This window comes from Ursus americanus, chromosome 11, assembly GCF_024610735.1.
Source record: "Ursus americanus isolate L20-20 chromosome 11, mUrsAme1.1.p, whole genome shotgun sequence".
Taxonomy (NCBI): Eukaryota; Metazoa; Chordata; class Mammalia; order Carnivora; family Ursidae; genus Ursus; species Ursus americanus.
This window is the reverse complement of record NC_142137.1, coordinates 55,475,945-55,502,373: the sequence shown is the minus strand read 5'-3', so window position 1 is coordinate 55,502,373 and position 26,429 is coordinate 55,475,945. Positions and strand designations below refer to the sequence as shown.

The 26,429-nt window shown below is 39.0% G+C and overlaps 1 protein-coding gene and 1 pseudogene across 2 annotated transcripts in view; one reads left to right on the top strand and one right to left on the bottom strand.

Annotated features, from left to right (window-relative positions):
- The window catches only part of STX11 (syntaxin 11), a 46,528-nt gene extending 37,164 nt beyond the window's left edge, over positions 1-9,364 (bottom strand). The window contains exons 1-2 of one of the 2 annotated variants that reach the window (XM_045810107.2): positions 9,083-9,364; positions 8,817-8,997 (exon numbers count right to left, since the gene is read on the bottom strand). In XM_045810107.2, the coding sequence (XP_045666063.1) occupies positions 8,817-8,883 (67 nt within the window). In that variant the 5' untranslated portion in view covers positions 8,884-8,997; positions 9,083-9,364. The remainder of the gene's footprint in view (positions 1-8,816; positions 8,998-9,082) is intronic. The other variant, XM_045810106.2, reaches the window with a different exon arrangement.
- Positions 9,365-15,633: 6,269 nt separating this feature from the next.
- On the top strand, positions 15,634-25,400 carry LOC123800435 (large ribosomal subunit protein uL24 pseudogene; annotated as a pseudogene).
- Positions 25,401-26,429: the final 1,029 nt, after the last annotated feature.

Here is a 26,429-nt window from a genome sequence, read left to right as displayed (position 1 = left end):
TGCAATCCAAAGTAAAAAGAAAATCCATGAGTTCCTAATGATATAAGTAGTTGAATGAATAAATAAATGGTGGAGAGGAGATAAATCTCCCCTGTAGAAAAATTTGGAAAAATTTATGTAGGGTACTCCATCCTTAAGGAGGAGAAGCATAACTTCCCACTGCTTAAGTATGGGGTACTGATAGTGACTTCTCCCAAAAAGTAAGGTAAGGAAAGGGGGAAAAAGAGTAACTTCACAATGGAGACACCTAAAAAACAGGACCTTGGCCAAATGATCAAGGTCAACATTAACAGTTGTAAATCATATTGATAGTATACACTCTTGATATGTGATGAAAATGTCTCTTTGCCTCTGTGGCCTTCCTCCCCCAAGCTCATAACCCTAGTTTATCATAAGAAAAACATCAGACAAATTCCAACAGAGGGACATCCTACAAAGTACCCAACCAATATTTCTCTAAGCTGTCAATGCCATCGAAAATGAGGAAAGTCTGAAAAACTGCCACAGCCTAGAGGAACCTAGGGAGACATTACACCTAAATGTATGTGGTATCCGGAATGGGATCGTAGAACAGAAAAAGGCCAGTAGGTAAAAACTAAGGAGGGGGCACCTAGGTGGCTGAATCAGTTAAGAGTCTGCCTCTTGATTTCAGTTCAGGGTTCAGTCTCCAGGTTGTGAGATGGAACCTTAGAGGGCTCCCCCTGAGGGCTCTGCTTGAGACTCACCCTCTACCCCGCCACCCCCCCCCCACTGATGCTCGTGCTCTCTCTCTCAAATAAATAAATATTTTTTTAAAACTAAGAAACTCTGAATAAAGTATGGACTCTCATTAGCAGTATAGTACCAAGATTCGTTCGTTAGTTATGATGATGTGCCATAGTAATTGTAAGATGGTAATAATGGGGGCAAATGGGACATGTTTTATGAGAACCCTCTATATTATCCTCTTAATTTTTCTGTAAATCTAAAACTATTCTAAAAAATGAAGTTTATTTTAAAAGTAAAGCAAAATAAGAGAGATGAGGGGTGTTATAATAAATTAAAAACAAAAACAAAGGGTTTATTTCAAAGGCCTCTAAGGTAACAGGTTGAGGGAAGAAACAATGTGGATATCTGGGTTTTGACCATTTCAAGCAGAGAGATCTGCAGATGTAAAGGCCCTGAGGCAGGAGCATGCTTGGCTTCTAGGAATAGGATCAGTGTGGGTGGAACAGAATGAGTGCGGGAAGGGCAATGGGTGGTGGAGCTAGGGTTGGGGAACAGAGTATGTAGGGCCTTGGTGGTCATGATGGTTTTAATATTTTACCCTGATTGAGAAAGGAAGACGTTGAAAAATTTTTAATAGAGGAGTAACCTGATATTAACCTGATACGGCATTTGTTTTTGTTGCTGTTGTTGCTTTTTACTGTTATGTTGACAAATTAGGGGAGAGGATGGAGGAAGTCCAACCAGTAAGAAGCTGTGCTGGTTAAGTTTATCTGTCAACTTGACTGGGCAATGGGGTGCCCAGGTATTTGGTTAAAGATTATTCTGGATGTGTCTGTAAGGGTGTTTTAGATGAATCTGTAGAATAAGTAAAGCACATTGCCCTCCCTGATGTGGGTGGGCCTCATCCAATCTGTTGAAGGCCTGAATAGAACAGTAGGCTGGGAAAGGGAGAATTTGTCCTCTCTGGGCCTGTCTTTGAGCTGGGACATCAGTTTTTTTCAGGCTTCAGACTTGGCCTCAAGCTAAAAGTTACATCATTTACTCTCCTGCTTCTCAGGCCTTTGGATTCAGACAGGAATTATACCACCAACTTTCCTGGGTCTGCATCTTGCCAACTACAGATCTTGGAAGTTCTCAGCCTCCATAATATAAATGTGTCATTCATATATACATGGTTCTGTTTCTCTGACAAGCTTCACTGATTCAAAATTCTAGTGTAGAGCTAATAAGCGGGCAGGTTCTGGATATATCCCCAAGGAGAAGCCGACAGGACTGGCTGGTTAATTGGATGTAGGACATGAGAGAGTAAAACGAGTCAGAATGAGGGGCGTCTGGGTGGCTCAGTCGGTTAAGCATCTGCCTTCAGCCCAAGTTATGATCCCAGGGTCCTGGGATCAGATTGAGCCCCTTGTGGGCTTACTGCTCAGCAGGGAGTCTGTTTCTCCCTCTCCCTCATTCATGTTTACTTTCTCTCTCTCCCTCTCTGAAATAAATACATAAAATCTTTTTTTTTTAAGATTTTATTTGTCAGAGAGAGAGAGCACAAGCAGGGGGACCGCAGGCCTAGGGAGAAGCAGGCTCCCCGCTGAGCAAGGAGTGCAATGTGGGGCTCAATCCCAGGACCCTGGATCATGAACTGAGCCGAAGGCAGACACTTAACCAACTCAGCCACCCAGGTGTCCCAATAAATAAAGTCTTAAAAAAAAAAGGAGTGAGGATGAGTCAAGGTTTTTACTTGGAGCAATTAGAAGAAAAGAGGTTCCTTATGTTAACTGGGAAGACAGCTTGAGAAGCAAGTTGTGGGGCTGGGGAGGGAAGGGTTGCTGGGGATTAAGAGTTCCATTTTGGACACTTTAAGTTTGGAGTTGTCAAGAAGGCATTTATATAGATGAGTCTGGGGTAATGATATCAATTGGGAGTCTTTAGCATATAGGTGATGTGCGGATAGAATTTACATGTGTGAAATCTGAGCCCTGCGGCACTCCAAAGGTCAGAGATCAGGAAGATGAAGAATCAAAAAGGGAGAATGAGAAGGTATAATCAGTGATATAAGAGGTAGACTCACAGTGGTGTTCCAGAGACCAAATGAAAACAATGTTTTAAGAATGAGCAATTCTATCAAATGCTGCTAAAGAGGGTAAAATTATATATTTTTTAAAGGTTTTATTTATTTATTTATTTGAGAGAGAGAGAGAGAAAACGAGCGGGGAGAGGGGCAGGAGAAGCAGACCCTGCTGAGCAGGGAGACCTAAGTGGGCAATCCCAGGACTCCAGGACCATGACCCAAGCCCAAGGCACACGCTCAACCAACTGAGCCACCCAGGTGCCCCAAAAGGGTAAAATTAGAACTGAAAACAGCAATGGGCTTGGCCACCTGGAGGTCAATGGCACACTTGATAAGAATTTTGGTGGTGTGTAGTGATCAAAGCCTGTCTGGATTGGGCCCAGAGAGAATGGAAAAAGAGTAAATGGAGATAGAAAAATGGGGCAGTAGTTGGAAGAAACACATGGTCAAGAGAGAGATTTTTATTTTTAATTAGAACATATGCCTGGTTGCGTGCTCATGGGCATGAGCCAAAAGGGAAGGAAAATGTGATGATGCGGAAGAGTAAAGATCATTGCTGTAGCAATGTTCTGGAGTAGATGAGCAGGGATGGGGTCCAATGCACAAAAGGAATGTTGGGGTTAAATTGGAGAAGATACAGAAGATGGAATCCTTTTCTGATAGCTGGAGGGGAGGCAGAACATATGGGCACAGATGCTGGTAAATGTTGAGGCAGAAAATGTTTTATTAATGAAGAAACAAGGTTATCAGTGGAAAGGAAGGAAGTTTGAGAAGAGGATAGAAAGTATGAAATATCATCCAGGGACAGTGAGAGAGTAAATATAGACATTGAAAATATCGTCAGTTTGCTAAGGGTTCATTCGAAGTCAGGGACCATGTTATAAAGGGAGGCCAGTGGGTATAGCTGTGTATTCTCCTCAGTCTCATTTGCCTATTTGGGTAGAAATAGTGCTAGGCAGAGGTCCAGATACAACCAGAGTTTGGAGTTGCCAGCTGAATATGATGGAGCAGAGAGGGACAAGAGCGTGGTGCACCTATGCGAAGGAATGATTATAGGGAAGGACCATAGCATTTAAACCAAGGAAGGAGAGAAGAAAGAACATGAATTATGGTGTTGAGGCAAAGTGAAAAAGTGTTAGGTTAATGGATTGGAGGCTCCTGGGTGTCAAGGAATTGTGCAGTCAGGGATTAGAGAGATTCAGTTGGAAAAATACAAGTTGGTTGTCAGAGAGTGGGATCTTTGAGACTTAGATGAGGAAGGGCTGAAGATATTGATAATGACAAAGTTTAGACTGACCTGGGCTTTCTGCAATTGATGTGCCCACCCCCTGCTAGGCTCCCAGGTAGGTCTCCTATGTTTTATACATTTTTCCTGGCAAGGTTGACTCTCACCTGCAGTCTGGATTTTTTTGAACCACGAATATGGATGAGGACTTTAGGGTAAACCCGATAAAGCAGGACAAGCTCTTGGAGAGGGCCATAGCTGCTACATGAAATGAAATCCTGTCCTCTGTATACACCATCTTGTATCCTACTGCCATCCCAAATTCGAAGCGCTCATAAACCCACTGAATCTCAGGTCATCTAGCTCAGCCACCCCTCTCAGGTATAACTCCTCCATATAGTCATTTTTTATACCCACCATGTAGCAATCACCAACCACAATTTCTCTTTGCAAACTCCTTGAGGACATATGTTTAACCTGTCTTCTTTGTGTGTGATACAATATATGTGACATAAAATATACCGTTGTCACCATTTTAAAGTGTGAAGTTCAACTCCATAAGTACATTTACATTGTTATGCAACCATCACAATCCATTTCCAGAATTTTTTATCTACCCCCAACTGACATCTCTGTACCCATTAAACACTTAATTCTCCAGTCCCCCACTCCCCAGCCCCTGGCAGCCACCACTCTACTTTCTGTCTCTATGAATTTGACTACTGTAGACATGTCGTATAAGTGCGATGGTACAATATTTGTCCTTTTGTAACTGGCTTGTTTCACTCGGCATAATGGCTTCAAGGTTTATCTACGTTATAGCACGTGTGTCCGAATCTTTTTCCTTTTCAAGGCTGAATAATATTTCTTTTTCAGTCATTGCTTTCATTTTTCTGGTGTATATACCCAGAAGTGGAATTGCTGGATCCTATGGTAATTCTCTGTGTAATTTTTTTGTGGTATCATCACACCACATTTCACAGAAGCTGCACCGTTTTACATTCATACTAGCAAAGCACAGGAGTCTGATGTCTCCACATCTTTGCCAACACTTGTTACTTCTTAATAACCTCTCTTTGATTTCCTCCCTACGTGACATGCTGCTAGGCACGGGGTGTTGTATGAGTAAACGAACAGCTGTTGTTAACCCTGTTGAAAAGGGAAACGAGATGAAATGAACCAACAAGCCCCATCTCGCACATCTTGTTCTGGACCCGCACTGTCCACTCTTGTAGCCACAGGTAGCCATTTAAATTAAAATTAATTAGATTAAGCAAAACTTTAAATTCAGTTCCTCAGTCTCAGTGACATTTTCAGTGCACAAGGGCCACCATAACTAGTGGGAATTAGTGTCCCCTATATCGGACTGTGCAGAGTAGAACATCACCATGAACATTACCAGTTCTTTGGCTACCATACTGGGCAGTGCTTTCCAGATCCTGCTAGCGCCCTGTGCTTTGTCTTGCAAATCATATTTGGATCAGCTTTTCCAGAATTGGACAGCTTAAAATCTAAGATAAAGGGCTTTCTTTTAGGAGGGAGGAAATATGCTACCTAAAAAGTCTATGGCCCTTAGTGTATAAATGGCTGCCATGCAAGGTCTCAAATTTTTATGTTTAAATATTAGATGTGGACTTTCGGTGATCATGTGGTTCTGTTGCTCTCGATGATTACCTTCATGAACACAGATTTGCTGAATTATGTAAGTCTTTCTCTGTGTCATTCCAAACAGTTATCTACTAAACCATTGGTTTCAAAAAATATTTTTAGATTCAGAATGGAGATTATGTTTCCACTTACTACTTTTTACCCAAAGCCTAACACAATTTCTAGGACATTAGAGACTCTCAATAAATATTTGTTGAATGATGAGTGAATGAATGACAAAAGTAAGCACTGAGCTGAACATGGAAACTCAGGGCACTGAGATAACATTTTAGAGGGTGGCACCCAGGTGTCATGAGATTTAGGAATATGGATCTAGCACTGTTTTTTCTTTTTTAAGCCGTGTTCTTCTCTCTCATTGTTCGAAAAGTAGCTTGAAACTTAATTGCTGTAAGGATCTTGTCTAGTGCATGTTTATAAAGCTTCAGCTCTTTTATAAACACTGGCCACCAATGAATGTAATAACAAGAAGAAATAAATTCTAGATTTTAATAATGTTAGCATGTGTGCAGACATCTTCTCTTTGCCCCTTCAGATTTACTTTCTACCTCCCTCCATTCTGCTGTCTACCCTGGGTGATTGATCTTAATGGATTATTGCAACAGGCTCCTCCCTTTTGGGTTACCTTGGGCTTAACCAATAGAGGGATCTAGCAGGGGAGCAGAAGCACGGGATGAGGTCAGGGAATTTATTCCAAGCAGAAGGGCTATCTGTGTTCCTCAGCAGAAGGTCACTGTTCCTCTAAGATGGTCTGTTCTATATGATTCCCTCTCCTTCCTCATTCTGAATACCTCTCCCTACTCATGGTTCTCAGGCCTGGAGTATGACAGCCTGGGAGTCCCTATGGTTTCCACTCTGCCTATTCCTTTATAATATTACCTTTATTTACAAACCTTCATTGAATCATTCTAATTTGAATGTGCCATCTGTTTCATGTTGGGACCCTGAACAGCCATCCTTAATCAGCTAGACCTTAGTGTCTAAATCCCTGCTCTGAAAATTTTATACCTACAGTTCTTCCAGAAATGTTCCCTGATAATATTAGCATCTCTTTATTTTAATCTACCGGTTAGCATTATAAAGAAACCATGTTGTATGTCATATATAATATAAATTTTTCTCTGGTACACTCAGACTAGAAAAATATTCTGATTCATAGGCAAATCTTGCATATAGCTTCTCTACATAAAATATTATTTGTGGAAATATATAAAGAAGGCTATAAAATAAAGAGGTTAATGTTGAGGATATTAAATATCTTAACATCTGTTAAGCTTTAAATTTCTTCTAGATGTGAGAAAATCTATACCTCAGTACTGCAAACAAACCATCATTACTCAACATACAGAGCTTACCAGAGAACACAGTTTCTAACCTTTTCCTATACACTGAATGTTTGTGTCTGCCAAAAATTCATATGTTGTAACCTAATCCCCAATGTGATGATATTGGGAAGTGCCTTGGGAGGTGATTAGGTCATGAGGATGGACCCCTCAAGAATGGGATTCCTGTTCTTATAAAAGAGATCCCAGAGAGCTCTCTAGCCCCTTCCATCATGTGAGAACACAGCAAGTAGCCATCTGTGAACCAGGAAGCAGGCTCTCACCAGATACCAAATTTGCTGGCACCTTGATCTTAGGACTTCCCAGCCTCCAGAACTGTGACAAATAAACTTCTACTATTTATAAGCCATAAAATCTAGAGTATTTTTGCTATAGCATATAGTCTTCATGGACTAAGACACCCTTTGAAGCTCAATATTTAAATGTATAATTATTAGCAGACATCAGCTCATTTAAAAATATACAAACCCATAATGCTAAATCCTATATTAAAGATAACTGGGGATGCCTGGGTGGCTTAGTCAGTTAAGCATCTGCCTTTGGCTGAGGTCATGATCCTAGGGTCCTGGGATTGAGTCCCGTATTAGGCTCCTTACGCAGTGGGGAGCCTGCTTCTCCCTTTGCCTGTTGTTCCTCTGCCTGCCATTCCCCCTGCTTGTGCACTCTCTCTGACAAATGAATAAATAAAATCTTCAAAAAAAAAAATAGAGATAACTGATACCTATTGCTCAGTTACAATGTGCCAACCACTATGCTAATACTTTCATATATTAATTCTCATTACATATTTATGAGGTGTGTACAGCTCAACCCCATTTGACAGAGGAGGAAATGAGCCTTAAAGTCTCCTGTCTACTGTCCCAACGCCAGCAAGCAAAGGAGCCTAGATTCAAATCCTTGCATCCAACACAAAAGTCCATATTCTTAACCACCAATTAAGAATCCAAGAACAACATTAAAGACCACAGAAGAACCAAAAAATAAAGACTATCTGAAGCAAATGATTCTTTTATCCTGTTACCTGCACTCAAAGATTGATGTCTAAATCTAAATAAGCTTAGAAAAATTACTAAAAAGAAAGAAAGAAAGAAAAGAATGCAACAGATAACTCATAGAAAAGCAAATTTCTTATTGTGTAGTGAGCTTATTTTTCTGTTTATGGTACACAAGATGGAAGAGAAAATTAGTGGTGAAAATGTACTATTTTGGTATTAAATCTTATTCCTGCCTACAATTCCTGAAATGACATGGCTGTATTTTTATTTTAACCCAAATTGCAATTAAGTGAAAACTTCCCTCTGATATCTTGGCATACACGCAAGAGGCTCAAAGGTGAGCATGTACGGCTGTTCTATGCATACAAATAGAACATTCTAATTGTGAAAAAGAATAGGCTAAAAAAATATCAGATCTAGAGATAGTATAATTGATCTGCTTAATGGCTCTTGATGATTTTTCTGCAACTGTGATTTCGCATAGCAAGTTGCAAAACTATTTTAAGATGAGACTGTTACTCAACACTCCCTTCTGGTAACCCCCTTTTTGCACCATTGCCCTGTCGTGCGGAACTGATGAAAGTGAAACAGAAAAGCATAAACAGAATCTAACACATAAGCCACGCCTTTTAATAATAAAGTTATGGCTTCATCATGAGTCTTTAAATATTGGTTTTGAATTGGAATAATTAAATTTGTTTTCAACAAACATAACTTTCACAGACTGAACATTTTTATAATCCATATTTTGTTCATTTAGATGAATTTGTGCCATTCATTTAGAAACCATCTATTTCTACACCAAAAAGCCTTACTTTGGGACTGAGACATGATTTTCTTCTCTTTTTCTTCATCCATTTCATCCTCGTCTTGCAGCTGCATGACTTTGTCTTATTTTTCCCTTTAACACAATCTTCAAAAGGACTGAGTCCTTCCTCAAAAATGGTTTATAATTTCTGTAAGCACATGGACCATGGCCAGCATCCTTCCATGATCCTAAGGAAAATTTAGAAGTACAATATTGGCACCACAAAAAACAAACGGGTTTCAAATGATGAATATGTTTTAAAGATGAGCTTACTAGAAGTGACACAGCGAAAACACATTGAAGTCTCAGCAGTAAACTCACAGATTCAGTGGACAGTCTTCTTGCAGGTACCTGCCCTTGGGATGATGATCTTGTTCAGGAGACGTTGGGGAAGCTGACAGATGTTCCTCTCAGTCCACAGCTCCTTACCTTACTTACACGTCCAGAGCGTGAATAGGAATCTTTGGTAGGAGCTGACATGGCCTTGCATCACTAAGTCTCAGTGTTGAAAGCAGGCCACTCTAGCTGATTTCTTTAAACGCTATTTTCTACAAGTTGGTGATAGGCATAGTCAATTATGAAACAGGAACTTTTGCCACAATTCTACATCCCTAGTCACAAAGAAACATTTACAAAACAAATGCCCCCAGGCAAATTGGAATTCATGATTGATTACAATGCAAATGTGAGTGCTGTATATAATTTATTCATGCCTTATTTTTTTCAGGGTCCTAGGACATTATCTCTCCAACTTAAGTAGTGAGTAGACCCCTCTTCAAGGAAAAAAATATCTGACACTCAGTGTTGACAAATTACTTGAATATAATATAAATACAATGTTACTTACATAAACATGGTATAAATTCCTTATAGTTACAGCCTCATTAGAAAACTATAAAATTCAAATAACTCATATGTGGAACATTTAAGAAACAAATGAACAAAAGGGAAAAAAAGAGGGAGACAAACCAAAAAACAGATGCTTTAACTTTTTTTTTTTTTAAGTAGGCTCCACACCCAGCATGGAGCCCAGCATGAGGCTTTAATCCTGAGATCAAGACCCTGAGATCAACACAGGAGCTGAGATCAAGAGTCAGACACTTAACCAACTGAACCCCCCAGGCACCCCTAGACTCTTAACTATAGAGAACAAAGTAACGGTTACCAGAAGGGAGGTGGGTGGGGGGATGGGTGAAATAGGTGAAGGGGTTTAGGAGAACCCTCATCATGATGAGCACTGAGCAATGTATAGAATTGTTGAATCGCTAGACTATAGTATACCTGAAACTAATATAACATTGTATGTTAACTATACTGGAATTAAAATAAAAAACTGAAAAGTTTGAACAAATCTACATATTAGAAGTATAAAATTAAAATATTAAAATAAACAGCATTGATTTTTGGTTTTTTGATGAAGCAAAAAAGTTCTATTCTTTCAGTAAGTTTCAATTATATAAACTTACAGTATTATTAATTATAGTCACCATGTTTTACATTAAATCCTCAAACCTTACTCATCTCATAGCTGAAAGTTTGTACCCTTTTACCAACCTCTCCCTAGTTCTCTCAACCCCCAGGCCTTGGAAACCACTTTTCTACTCTCTGTTTCCACGAGTTTGACTTTTTTTTTTTTTTTAAGTTTCCACATGTAAGTGAAACCATGTAGTATTTGCCTTTCTTTTTTTTTTTTTTTTAAAGATTTTATTTATTTATTTGACAGAGAGAGAGACAGCCAGCGAGAGAAGGAACACAAGCAGGGGGAGTGGGAGAGGAAGAAGCAGGCTCATAGCGGAGGAGCCTGATGTGGGGCTTGATCCCATAATGGCAGGATCACGCCCTGAGCCGAAGGCAGACGCTTAACCACTGTACCACCCAGGCGCCCCAGTATTTGCCTTTCTATATCTGACTGATTTAACTTAGCATGATGCCCATAAGGTCCGTCCATGTTGTCACCAATGGCAAGATTTCCTTCTTTCTCATGGCTGATAATATCCCATTGTATGTATATATACACCACATCTTCTTTATCCATTCACCCATTGATGGACACTCTGGTTGTTTCTCTATCTTGGCTATTGTGAATAATGCTGCAAGGAATATGGGAGTGCAGATACCACTATCCTATTTTCATTTCCTTTGGATTTATACCCAGAAGTGGGATTGCTAGATCATACTATAGTTTCATTTTTATTTTTTTAAAGATTTTGTTTATTTACTTGAGAGAGGGCGAGAAAGAAAGCACAAGCAGGGGAGAAGCAGAGGGAGAGGGAGAAGCAGGTTCCCTGCTGAACAGGGAGCCATGCGGGTCTTGATCCCAGAACCCTGGGATCATGACCTGAACTGAAGGCAGATGCTTAACTGACTGAACCACCCGGGCACCCCATAATTTTTTGAGGAGTTTTCTTACTGTTTTCCATATGCGCTGCACCAATTAACATTCCCACCAATGATCCACAGAGGGTCCCTTCTTTTCATATCCTTTGCAACTTGTTACCTCTTGTCTTTTTATGACAGCCACTCTAACAGGTGGAAGGTGATATCTCATCGTACTTTTGATTTGTATTTCCCTGATGATTAGTGATGTTGAGTACCTTTTCATATACCTGTTGACCATTCTTCTTTGGAGAAATGTCTGTTCAGCGCCTCTGCCCATTTTTAAGATGTTTTGTTTTTATTTTTGCTATTGAGTTGTATGAGTCCTTTGTATGTCTTGGATATTAACCCCTTATAAGATACATGATTTGTAAATATGTTCTTGCATTTGGTAGGTTGCCTTTTCTTTTTATTGATTGTTTCTTGTGCAAAAGCTTTTTATTTGATGTAGTTTCACTTGTTTATTTTTGCTTTTATTATTTTTGCTTTTGGTGTCTAGTCCCCGCCCCCCGCAAAATCACTGCCAAGATTAATGTCAAGGAGCTTACCCCCTGTTTTCTTCTAGGAGTTTTACGGTTTTAAGTCTTACATTCAAGTATTTAATCCATTTTGAGTTGATTTTTGTGTATGGTGTAAGATAGAGGTCCAATTTCATTCTTTCGCATTTGTCTGTCCAGTTTTCGCAACACCATTTATTGCAGAGATTATCCTTTTTCCATTGTATATTCTTGGCTACTTTATGGAAAATTAATGACCACATATGTATGGGTTTATCTCTGGGCTCTTTAGTATGTTCCATTAATTTATGTGTCTATATTTATGTCAATACCATATTATCTGTGAAAAAATGCCATTGGAATTTTGATAGGGGTTGCATTGAATCCCTATCAAACTGCTTTGGGTAGTACGGATAATTTAACAGTATTAATTTTTCTAATTCATGAGCACAGAATATCTTTCCATTTATTTGTGTCTTTTTCAATTTCTTTCATCAACGTTTTATAGTTCTCAATGTATAGATCTTTCTCTTCCTCAGTTAAATTTATTCTTTATATATTATTCATTTTGATGCAATTATAAATGGATTGTTTACTTAATTTCTCTTACTGATAGTTCATTGGCATGGTATAGAAACACAACTGATTTTTGTGTATCGATTTTGTATCCTTCAACTTTACTGAATTTTTTTATTAGTTCTAAAAATTTGGGGGGAAGTTTTTAGGGTTTTCTATCTATTATATGTAAACTGCAAATAGAGGAAGTTTTACTTCTTCCTTTTTGATTTGGATGGCTTTTATTTCTTTTTCCTGCCTAATTGCTCTGGTTAGAACTTCTAGTACTAAGTTGAATAAAAGTGACAAGAGTGGGCGTCCTTGTCTTGCTACTGATCTTAGAAGAAAAGCTTTCAGCTTTTCACCATTGAGCATGATGACAGCTATGGGCTTGTCATATGTACTTTTATTATGTTAAGGTATGTTCACTCTATATCCAGTTGATTATAAGATTTTATCATGAATCGATGTTGAACCTTGTCAAATGCTTTTTCTGCATCTATTGAGGTGATTGTGAGGTTTTTATTCTTCACTTTGTTAATGTGATATATTGCATTGATTGATTTGAGGATGTTGAACCATTCTTGCATCCCTGAAATAAATCCCACTTGATCACGGTGTATGATCTTTTTGATATACTGTTGAATTTAGTTTGCTAATATTTTGCTGAGGATTTTTGCATCTATGTTTATCAGGGATATTGGCCTGTAACTTTGTTTTCTTGTAGTTGGCCTCAATTGGATTTGGTATCAAGGTAATGCTGACTTTGTAAAATGAGTTCAAAAGTGTTCTGTCCTCTTCTATTTTTTTGAAAGAGTTTGAGAAGGGCTGGTACTCATTCTTTTTTTTTTTTTAAAGAATGTATTTATTTATTTGACAGAGAGAGGGGGGGGGGAAAGAGCACAAGCAGGAGGAGCAGGAGAGGGAGAAGCAGGCTCCCCGCTGAGCAGGGAGCCTGATGCAGGACTCGATCACAAGACCCTGGGATCATGACCTGAGCCGAAGGCAGATGTTTAACCGACTGAGCCACCCAGGCATCCCAGGTACTCATTCTTAAAATATTTGTTAGAATTCACCAGTGAAGCCATTTGGTTCCAGACTTTGTTGGAAGGGTTTTTATTACTGATTTAATTACTTTATTTGGGTCTGTTCAGATTTTGTATTTCTTCATGATTTAGTCTTGGTAAGTTGTATGTTTCTAGGAATTTTCCATTTCTTTTAGGTGGTCCAATTTGTTGGCATATAATTATTCGTTTTAGTCTCTCATGATCCTTTGTATTTCTGTGGTATCAGTTGTAGCATCTCCTCCTTTGTTTCTAACTTTATTTATTTGAGTCTTCTCTTTTTCTTTCTTGGTAAGTCTAGATAAAGGTTTATCAATTTTGTTTACCTTTCCAAAAAACCTCCTCTTAGTTTCATTGATCTTTTCAATTGTCTTTATAGTCTTTACTTCCTTTATTTCCACTCTCATCTTTGTTATTTTCCTCCTTCTGCTAACTTTAGGCTTGGTTTGTTCTTTTCCTATTTCTTTGAGGTGTAGAGTAAAGTTGTTTATTTAAGTGGTTTTTCTTTTTTCATTATGTAGACATTTATTACTATGGACTTCCCTCTTCTAACTGCTTTTGCTTCATCCCATTAGTTTTGGTAGGTTGTGCTTCCATATTCATTTGTCTCAAGAAATTTTTAATTCTCTTTTGATTTCTTCTTTAATATATTCGTTGTTCAGTAGCATGTTGTTTGCGCTCCACATATTTGTGAATTTTCCAGTTTTCTTGTAACTGATTTCTGGTTTTATATCATTATGGTCAAAAGGTACTTAATATGATTTCAATATTTTTAAATTTATTAAAAGATGTTTTGTGGCCTAACAAATGATGTATCCTGGAGAACATTCCATGTGCATTTGAGATCTGTGCATTCTGCTACTGTTGGATGGAATATTCTCTAAATTTCTGTTAAGTCCATCTGTTCTAATACATGGTATAAGTCTAATGTTTCCATATTGATTTTCTGTGTGGATGATCTATCCATTGTTGAAAGTGTCAGAACAAACTCTACTTTGCATTTATAGTCATCTGGAAAAGAAGAATACATAAATTTATGACAAACACAATATAAAGCTCCATTTGGAATTGGAAACAAAAGTTTCAAGATAGTCCTGTTTAATATTACCTATTTTACTATTGTTACTGCCATAGAGAACCAAGATGTTAGTCAGGTATAGTGGGAAAAAATATGTTGATAGAAATTGCTTTTAAAATCTGCTTCTAGTCATACCAATTTTTATCCTTCCACAACTCTTCATTGCAGGCCTACCATCTTGTCTTAATCCAGGCCCTACTTGTATCTCAATTTGACACTAGATGTAGGCAGGTAAAAATCTCCCCTGAGAATTGTATGAAGTTGGTAGTCATAGAAATCTGGAGTCTGAATTCATATTACCTGTGTGGGACAAAAGGCCTCAAATAGATAGTTCATAGTGGACTGGTTTGATTATGTCACCAGACGACTGGCTTAAACAAAGGTACACCCTCTCTGAAAATATTAAACCATTCAGATTGACAGTAACTGTACTATACTACAGTCAAAAGATCCATCCTGACTTCAGAAATATCAAAATGTGAAAAAATATGAATTGCAGACTATCTTATACTCATGCAAACTACTTATAACAGTGCCTAGAAAGCAGTAAGCTGCTATAATCATCATCATCATCACTTTTCAGCTTTATTTGCAACAACCACAAATTTCCATCACAGTAAGTCAGACGTACTCACCTTTCTGCAAGCATTCATTGCTTCTTTTATTTCTTTGTTTTGTGCGGGATGAAATGAGAAAGTACTTTGCTGAGTGTAGTAATCATCATCATCATTATCATCATCATGCTAACCCCAACACAACCACATACCCTCTTTTAACAGGTTTTCCTATCTTTAAAATCAAAGAGTTGGATTGGATAATTTTTTAAACTTTTTATTACGGCAAATGTTGGGGTTGTACAAAAGTCTTTAGAATAGTTAATCCCTAAGCTGAAATATTTATTAGCTCATGGTCAGTATAATCCTTTATCCTTATGCCTTCTACCTTAGACTATTCCCAGGCATTTTATCATTTTCGGCCAGATAATTTTGTATATCTTTCTAATTCTAAAAGATTAAAATAAATCCAGCAACTGGTGGAATTGCACTGTAAGTCTTGGTTATTAACAGTCATTTTTCTGCACCCAACTGAGGAAAATGAGCCTAGGTACTGTTCTACTATTTAGTTAATACTTACACATTGACTTCTGCTTCCAAACATGATGGAGTAACAGGGACCAGATTTACCCTCCCAACTGCATAATGAGCAGAGACAAAATATATAAACACCAATTTTCAAGATATTAAATGTTAAATGATGAAGGACTGTGATCCCCAAAATATGGAAAACATACAAGGTAAGGCCTGCCTGTCCTGGCTTGCTGCTTTGAAAGAGTTTTCAGCACATGGCACAGAGAAGAAGCCAGGCAGATTTCCTGAGTTGAGATGAATCTGAACGTCCAGGGAGACCAAGGTGACTAAAGTTCGCAGGAGAGAATATTGGGGAGAGAGAACTGAATATAGAGAGATCACAGAAGATTTGCACAAGATCCACCTAGAGTATTCAGCAGAGGATTTATCAGTTAATGCATTTCAGAAAACTACCTGGGGTTGGGGGCAAAACCAGGTAAAAGGATTGGAGCAAGCAGTAACTGCTGCTTACACAAGACCAGAAATGGTACCTATTTTGGCAAAACAGACTGAAAAAACCTCATAATTTATAGGAAGGAGTGGTCAGAAAATTTTTGTCTCAGTAGGATCAAACTGTTTCCAAGTAATTTAACAAATTTCAAGAACACTTGATACCTAGCACCCAGCAAGGTATAATACATAATCTACTCTTCCTACTCTTTAAGAGTGGGAAACCTCAATGCATGCACACACACACACACACACACACACACACACTTGGAGTCCCCTAAAGGAAAAGAGAGATGGAAAAAAATATTTGAAGAAAATGTCCAAAACTTTTCCAGATTTGATGTAACCTATAAACCCACAGATCTGAGAAGCTCAGTGAACCAAACACAAGAAACATGAAGTATACCAAAACGTAGCATAACTAAATTACTCAAAACCAGCGATAAAGAGAATATCTTAAAAGGTGCCAGAAGGGGAAAAAACACATTATGTAGAGAGGAGAAAAGATAAAAAGATGAGTATGATAACAAATTTCACATCAGAAATAATATACCAGGGAAGCAATGGAGGACTAAAAGAAAAAATATTAAGGGAAAAATCTGTCAATCTATCATTGTATATCCAGTGAATGTATCTTTCACAAATGAAGGTGAAATAAAGATTTTCTCAAACATATAAAAACTGAAAGAATTTATTATCAGCAGACTATAAGATATGTAAAAGGAAGCCCTTTCAGGCAAAAAGAAAATGATGCTAGTTGGAAATATGGAAATCTACAAACAAAAATGGAGAATACCAGAAATGGTAACTACATAAATAAATATACAACATTTTTTCTTATTATAAAGTATCTTTAAAAGATAATTAATTGCTTAAACAAAAAGAATAAAAATGTACTGTGGAATTTATAAAATATGTTAATAAAAATGTATGACAATAGTAAAACCTTAAAATAGGTTCTTAAACTATTTGTAAAATGGTATAATATCCCTCAGAAGTAAACTGAGATAAATGAATAAGGGACACCATAAAGCCAAAGCAACTAAAATGACAAAATAACATGCCAACAAAAGAGATAAAAATGGAATCATTAAAATGCTCAATGATCCAAAAGAAAGCAGAAAAAGAGGGAAAAGAGAACAAAGATGAAACAAATAGAAAACAAATAGCAAGATTAGATTTCAATCTAATACATAATAATCACATTAAATGTTAGTGGTCTAATCAACCCAATTAAAAGGCAGAGATGGTCAGGTTGGATAAAAATCAAAGCACAATATGCTGCCTACAAGAAAATCACTTATTAAATATCAAGACAAACAGAGTAAAAGCAAAAGAATGGAAAAAAGATGTGGCATGCTAACTCAAATCAAAAGAAAGCAAGAGTGTTTCCATTAATGTCAGACAAAATACATTTGAGAGCAGAAATATTAGTAGTGGGGAGTGGAGCAATAGGGGAGTGGGGGGCGGGTGGAGGCACCCAGCGGCAGGAATGGGCCTGGGGGCCGCGAGGCTTGGAAGTGCAGGCAGGACCTGAACAAGAATTCAAATAGCGGGGAGAAGAGTTAAGATGGCGGAGGAGTAGGGGACCCCTCTTTCATCCGGTCCCCTGAGTCGAGCTAGATAGGTACCAGACCAGCCTGAACATCCACAGAATTAGCCTGAGATGCAAGAAGATACATCTGGATCTCTACAAATGAACATCTCCAGCGCTGTGTATTGAGGTACGAAGTGGGGAGCCGTGAAACCGTGCACAGATATCAGAAGATAAACGGAAGGGGGAGGGAGCCACCGTGTTCGGGTGCCAGGAAGCGGTAGCCACCTGCACAGGGGAGCGGGCGGACTTGAGGACCGGTACCCACGAGAGAGCAGACTGAGACTGTGAGCCGGGGAACGCGCACGACCAGACTGAGGGCCGGAGCTTCAGAGCGCGTGGGGGTGGCTGGCGGCTGGCAGCTGGCGGTATTAGAAACACAGGCGAGGGCCCTGGAAGTGAGGGCTGGGATGCCAGGTGTGGGGCGCACATCCCGGACGCTGCAGGGTTGAGCAGCACCAACAGTAACAGAGTTAAAGTGGCCAGAACATCAATGGAGAATGGTCCGCGATCCCTCTGTTCTGAGACAGAGGCTGAGATTCGGCCACTGCTACTCTGACTCTCAGAAGAGGCACAGCAAACTGCCAGGGAAAGCCGCCAGAGAATAAAAGCCTGGAAATACCGGCTCACAGTGTGCCCATCCCCATCCCCCCTTGCAGGGGACATGGAGACTCTACCCAAACAGGGTTGCCTGAGTATCAGCGCGGCAGGCCCCTCCCCCAGAAGGCAGGCTGAAAAATCAAGAAGCCTACATCCCTAAGATCCCTATAAAACAAGGGTGCATGGCCTGGGTCCCGGTCAATAATTTGGGCTCTGGACAACCCCCGCAACCTCTCCTCATCAGAATGATGAGAAGAAGTCCCCCCCAGCAAAGAAAAGACAATGAGTCTGTGGCCTCTGCCACAGAACTAATGAATATGATATAACCAAATTATCAGAAATGGAATTCAGAGTAACGATGGTCAAGATGATGTGTAGACTTGAAAAAAGTATTAACAAAAATGTTAATGAGAATATAGAATCTCTAAGGGCAGAAATGAGAGCGAATTTGGCAGAAATTAAAAATTCTATGAGCCAAATGCAGTCAAAACTAGAGGCTCTGACGGACAGGGTGAATGAGGCAGAAGAACGTATCAGCAAACTGGAGGATGGGTTAGTAGAAGAAAAAGCCAAAATAGAATCTGGACTCAAAAAAATCCACACTCAGGAATGTAGGTTACGGGAGATTACTGACTCAATGAAATGTTCCAATGTCAGAATCATCGGCATCCCCGAGGGGGTGGAGAAAAACAGAGGTCTAGAAGAGATATTTGAACAAATTGTAGCTGAAAACTTCCCTAATCTAGCAAGGGAAACAAACATTCGTGTCCAAGAGGCTGAGAGGACCCCTCCCAAGCTCAACCACGACAAACCTACGCCACGTCACGTCATAGTGCAATTCGCAAATATTAGATCCAAGGATACAGTATTGAAAGCGGACAGGGCAAAGAAATTTCTCATGTACCAAGGCAAAGGTATCAGAATTACATCAGACCTGTCTACACAGACCTGGAATGAGAGAAAGGGTTGGGGGGGGCATTTTTAAAGCTTTTTCAGAGAAAAACATGCAGCCAAGGATCCTTTATCCAGCAAGGCTGTCATTCAGAATTGATGGAGAAATAAAGACCTTCCAGAATTGCCAGTCATTGACCAATTTTGTAACCACGAAACCAACCCTACAGGAGATATTAAGGGGGGTCCTATAAAAGTGGAAAGGCCCCAAGAGTGATACAGAACAGAAAGTCACAATCTATAGAAACAAAGACTTTACTGGCAACATGGCATCATTAAAATCATATCTCTCAATAATCAGTCTCAATGTAAATGGCCTAAATGCTCCCAAAAAACACCACAGGGTTGCAGATTGGATAAAAAGACATGACCCATCCATTTGCTGTCTACAAGAGACTAATTTTGAACCTAAAGACACATTCAGACTGAAAGTAAAGGGATGGAATACCATCTTTCATGCCAATGGACCTCAGAAGAAAGCTGGGGTAGCAATTCTCATATCAGACAGATTGGATTTTAAACTAAAGACTATAGTTAGAGACACAGAAGGGCACTATATTATTCTTAAAGGATGTATCCAAGAAGTGGATATGACAATTATAAAATATGTGCCCCCAACAGGGGAGCAGCAAGATACACAAGCCAACTCTTAACCACAATAAAGAGACATATAGATAAAAATACATTAATAGTAGGGGACCTCAACACTCCACTATCAGAAATAGACAGAACACCCATGCAAAAAATCGACAAAGAAACAAGGACTTTGAATGCCATACTCGACGAGGTGGACCTCATAGATATATATAGAACACTACACCCCAGAACCAAAGAATACTCATTCTATTCTAATGCCCATGGAACATTCTCAAGAATAGATCATGTTCGGGGCACCTGGGTAGCGCAGTCGTTAAAGCGTCTGCCTTCGGCTCAGGGCGTGATCCTGGCGTTCCGGGATCGAGTCCCACATCGGGCTCCTCTGCTGGGAGCCTGCTTCTTCCTCTCCCACTCCCCCTGCTGTGTTCCCTCTCTCGCTGGCTGTCTCTGTCAAATAAATAAATAAATAAATCTTTAAAAAAAAAAAAAAAAAAAAAAAAAAAAAAAGAATAGATCATGTTCTGGGTCACAAAACAGGTCTCAACTGATACCAAAAGACTGAAATTATTCCCTGCATATTCTCAGACCACAACGCTCTGAAATTGGAACTCAACCACAAGGAAAAATTTGGAAGAAACTCAAACACTTGGAGACTAAGAACCATCCTGCTCAGGAATGACTTGATGAACCAGGAAATCAAAAATCAATTTAAACAATTTATGGAGACCAACGAGAATGAAAACACAACAGTCCAAAACCTATGGGATACTGCAAAGGCAGTCCTAAGGGGGAAATACATAGCCATCCAAGCCTCACTCAAAAGAATAGAAAAATCTAAAATGCAGTTTTTATATTCTCACCTCAAGAAGGTGGAACAGCAAGAGGGGGACAGGCCTAATCCACACACGAGGAAGCAGTTGACCAAGATTAGAGCAGAAATCAATGAATTAGAAACCAGGAGTACAGTAGAGCAGATCAACAGAACTAGAAGCTGGTTCTTTGAGAGAATCAATAAAATTGGCAGACCGCTGGCAAGACTTATCCAAAAGAATAGAGAAAGGACCCAAATTAATAAAATTATGAATGAAAAGGAGAGGTCACAACCAACACCATTTATATTGGAAGGATTATTAGAAACTTTTATCAACAGCTATATGCCAATAAATTAAGCAATCTGGAAGAGATGGAGGCCTTCCTGGAAACCTATAAACTACCAAGACTGAAACAGGAAGAAATTGATTTTTTAAACAGGCCAATTAATTATGAAGAGATTGAGTCAGTGATACACAACCTTCCAAATAACAATACTCCAGGCCTGGATGGTTTTCCTGGGGAATTCTACCAAACATTCAAAGAAGAAATAATACCTATTCTCCTAAAGCTGTTTCAAAAAATAGAAACAGAAGGAAAGCTACCAAACTCATTCTATGAGGCCAATATTACCTTGATCCCCAAACCAGGCAAAGACCCCATCAAAAAGGAGAATGACAGACTGATTTCCCTAATGAATATGGACGCCAAAATCCTCAACAAGATCCTGGCTAATACACTCCAACAGTACATTAAAAGGATTATCCATCATGACCAAGTGGGATTCATACCTGGGATGCAAGCATGGTTCAACATTCACAAATCAATCAAAGTGATACATCATATCAACAAGAAAAGACTCAGGAACCATATGATCCTCTCAATTGATGTAGAAAAAGCATTTGACAAAATACAGCATCCTTTCCTGATTAAAACCCTTCAGAGTGTAGGGATAGAGGGTACATTCCTCAATCTCATAAAAACCATCTATGAAAAGCATACAGCAAATATCATTCTCAATGGGGAAAAGCTGGAAGCCTTTCCCTTAAGATCAGGAGCACGACAAGGATGCCCACTCTCGCCACTATTATTCAACATAGTACTAGAAGTCCTTGCAACAGCAATCAGTCAACAAAAAGGGATAAAAGGTATCCAAATCGGCAAAGAAGAAGTCAAAATGTCTCTCTTCGCAGATGACTTGATACTCTATATGGAAAACCCAAAAGAATCTACGCCCAAACTATTAGAAGTTATAGAGCAATTTAGTAATGTGGCGCGATACAAAATCAATGCTCAGAAATCAGTTGCATTTCTATACACGAATAATGAGACTGAAGAAAGAGAAATTAGGGAATCCATCCCATTTACAATAGCACCAAAAACCATACGTTACTTTGGAATTAACCTGAGACGTAAATGATCTATATTCTAGAAACTATAAATCACTCTTGAAAGACATTGAAGAAGACACAAAAAGATGGAAAAATATTCCATGCTCATGGATCGGAAGAATCAACATAGCAATCTACACTTTCAATGCTATCTCGATTAAAATACCGATGACATTTTTCAAAGAACTGGAACAAATAGTCCTTAAATTTGTATGGAACCAGAAAAGGCCCCGAATCGCCAAGGAACTGTTGAAAAGGAAAAACAAAGCTGGGGGCAACACAATGCCGGATTTTGAGCTGTACTACAAAGCTGTGATCACAAAGACAGCATGGTACTGGCACAAAAACAGACACATAGACCAATGGAACAGAATAGAGAACCCAGAAATGGACCCTCGGCTCTTTGGGCAACTAACCTTTGCTAAAGCAGGAAAAAACATCCAGTGGAAAAAAGACAGTCTCTTCAATAAATGGTGCTGGGAAAATTGGACAGCTACATGCAAAAGAATGAAACTTGACCACTCTCTCACAGCATACACAAAGATAAACTCCAAATGGTTGAAAGACCTCGATGTGAGACAGGAATCCATCAAAATCCTAGAGGAGAACATAGGCAGCAACCTCTACGACATCGGCCAAAGCAACCTTTTTCATGACACATCTCCAAAGGCAAGAGAAATAAAAGATAAAATGAACTTGTGGGACTTCATCAAGATAAAAAACTTCTGCACAGCCAAGGAACCGTTTAAAAAACTAAGAGGCAGCCCACGGAATGGGAGAATATATTTGCAAATCATGCTACAGATAAAAGACTGGTATCCAAAATCTACAAAGAACTTCTCAAACTCAATACGTGAGAAACAAATAAATCATAAAATGGGCAGAAGATATGAACAGACACTTTTCCAATGAAGACATACAAATGGCTAACAGACACATGAAAAAAATTTCAAATCATTAGCCATCAGGGAAATTCAAATCAAAACCACACTAAGATACCACCTTATGCCAGTTAGAATGGCAAAAATTGACAAGGCAAGAAACAACAATTGCTGGAGTGATATGGAGAAAGGGGATCTCTCCTACATTGTTGGTGGGAATGCAAGTTGGTACAGCCACTCTGGAAAACAGTGTGGAGGTCCCTTAAAAAGTTAAAAATTGAGCTACCCTATGACCCAGCCATTGCACTACTGGGTATTTACCCCAAAGATACAGACGTAGTGAAGAAAAGGGCCATATGCACCCCAATGTTCATAGCAGCATTGTCCACAATAGCTAAACTGTGGAAGTAGCTGAGATGCCCTTCAACAGATGACTGGATTAAGAAGTTGTGGTCCATATATACAATGGAATATTACTCAGCTATCAGAAAGAACGAGTTCTCAACATTTGCTGCAACATGGACGGCACTGGAGGAGATAATGCTAAGTGAAATAAGTCAAGCAGAGAAAGACAATTATCATATGGTTTCTCTCATCCTTGGAACATATGAACTAGGAAGATCGGTAGGGGAAGAAAGGGATAAAGAAAGGGGGGTAATCAGAAGGGGGAATGAAGCATGAGAGACTATGGACTATGAGAAACAAACTGAGGGCTTCAAAGGGGAGGGAGCTGGGGGGAATGGGATAGACCGGTGATGGGTAGTAAGGAGGGCATGTATTGCATGGTGCACTGGGTGTTATACGCAACTAATGAATCATCGAACTTTACATCAGAAACCAGGGATGTACTGTATGGTGACTAACATAATACAATAAAAAAACATTAAAATAAAAAGAAGAATTAAAAAAATATATTAGTAGTGATAAAGTAATTTCATAGTAATAAAGAGATCAATTAATCAGGAAGAAAGAATCTTAGGTTTATGTACCAGTATCAGCTTCCAAATACACAAATTAATAAATTAATACAATTCTGGTCCATTTAAATAATTCTCAAGTTTTTATATTCATTATAATTTGCATTTTTCCTCTTAATTTTTCAGTTAATAGGCTTTATTTTGGAGGGCAGTTTTATATTTACAAGAAATGTTGAGTAGAAAGTACAGAGTACACCCCCCACCCCTAGCCTTCCTTTTTCATTAGGGGGTACATTTGTTAGAGTTGATGAGCCACTGTTGATACGTTATTAACTAAAGCACATAGTTTGTATTCTCTGGAGGGTGTGTGCGTGTGTGTGTGTGTGTGTGTGTGTGTGTGTGAATTTTCTTGAATTGTGTTTCGACAAATGTATCCACATGTATCATGCTAAATAGTTTCACTGCTTAAAAAATTCCTGTGTTCCTCCACCTATTCATCCTGCCTCCCCTACCCCTGGTAACCACTGATCTTTTTATTGTCTCTACAGTCTTGCCTTTTCCAACATGTCATATAGTTGGAATTGGAATGTCATATTGTTGGAAGTACATATAGTATGTACTTTTTTAGAATGGCTTCTTCTGCTAGATAATATGCATTTAAATTTCCTCTGTGGTTTTTTGTGGGTTGATAGCTCATTTCTTTGTTATTGTTGAATAATATACCATTGTTTGGATATGCTCAATTTGTTTATCCACTCACCAACTGAAAGGTGAGATTGCCAGATCATATGATAACAGTATAGGATGAAGAACAGATTTTATTTAACAGTTTAACTTCATTTATAATCTTAAGATATTTAGATATATGGAATGGTGGCATCTATTTGGATGCCTGCCTTGGGGCAGTCCTGTTTGGGGTAGGGGGTCACAATTTTTGAAAACCATTGAGAGGTTGTAGACAGTCTCAGTGGAAATGTGTACATACACAAATACAGACAAAATTCTGTGTGTCTTTCAAGGATTCACAGACTTCCTGAGACTCATCCAGGTATTTTTTCATTATAGGGCAGCAGGTCCTGCTCTGAATTTCTGACATATTATTGCCCATTTAGTTTTCTAAAAGCACAGTTCCAAGATTGTCATCCTCTTACATCTTCTTTCATACTCCTCCAGAGGTGTCCAGTTCCTTAAACAGTAATTCCTTCAGCCTGCTATTTAAGACATTCAGCACTTCTTTCCTTTTGCAGCCATCGCTGAAGCACTAGCGGCCAAAGTGAAGTTCAATCCCTTTGTGACTTCTGACTGGAGCAAGAACCATAAAAAGCATTTCGATGCCCTTTCCCACATTTGCAGGAAGATTATGTCCTCCCCTCTTTCCAAAGAGCTGAGATAGAAGTACAATGTTTGATCCGTGCCCATTCAAAAGGATGATGAAGTACAGGTTGTGCAAGGACACTGCAAAGGTCAGCAAATTGGCCAAGGTTTACAGGAAGAAATCGGTCATCTACATTGAGCGAGTACAGTGAGAGAAGGCAAATGGCTCACCTGTCCGTGTGGCCATTCAGCCTAGCAAGGTGGTTATCACTAGACTAAAAGTGGACAAAGGCCATGAAAAAATCCTTGAATATAATGCCAAATCTCGCCAAGTAGGAAAGGAAAAGGGCAAATATAAGGAAGAAACAATTGAGAAGATGCAGGAATAAAGTAATCTTATATACAGCTTTAAATAAAAACTCTTAAGATGAAAAAAAATTCAGCCAACTAACGTCAAGTTAACCTGATCAGACCTCTCCCTGCATCACCTTCATTCATGTAGCCCAAGACTAAGCCACTGCCAGTTGGTGCAACTTGCTGTTCTCTGAATGTATCTCTAGGCATTCCAATGTCTCCAACTTTATATAATTTTTCCACCTGAAATTCCCTTTTCTTTATCTCAACCTACCGAAATTCTACCATTATTCAAGGCTTCTTGATGGAACCTTTTCTTCCTACCCCACCTACTCTAAAAAGAGTCTCTTCTTTTTCCAACTTCTCAGAACACATTTGTATACTCATTCTTTCATTCCTCCTTCCTTCCTTCCTTCATTCTATCAATCATACAATAAACTTTGCTGAGCATTCGTAGTACTGGGCACTATACTGGTACAGATGGTCCCAGCTACGGAAGGAGATTTCAGGTGAACAGGAACACATCTAAGGGACCCAATGAAGCTTGGGCTGGAGAGCAATACAATGCAGAAATTAAGAGTAAGACCATCTGGGCTCAGAGCCTGGCTCTGCCCATAGTGGCTGGGTGACCTGAGCCAAGTTACTTCACCTCTCTCTGCTTGCTTTGTTATCTGAAAGCCAAGATAAATAGGGCACCTATGTCACAGGGTCTACATGAGAATTAGTGAGTTTACTCGGTAAAGATCTGAGAGTGCTTGGCACGTAAGAACTCAAATAAATACTATTAATATTATCATTGTGAATGGAGGGAAAGTGGCGGGTAAGAGTAGACTTTCCTGAAAATACATGTCTGAGAAAACCCTCCACACTACTCTGTATTCTCCAATGCTTGTTGAAGAAGATTAAACAGACAAACACAAGCTTTTGGCAGCGTTTCTTTTTTGAGCTGATTTTGAGCTGGCTATTTGTGTTTCGTATGCATTTGATGACTTCTGTCTCCACAGTCAACTTATTGTCTCTTGACCTAAAGAGTGGCTTTCAAAGGTCACTACTGCCACTTGAGT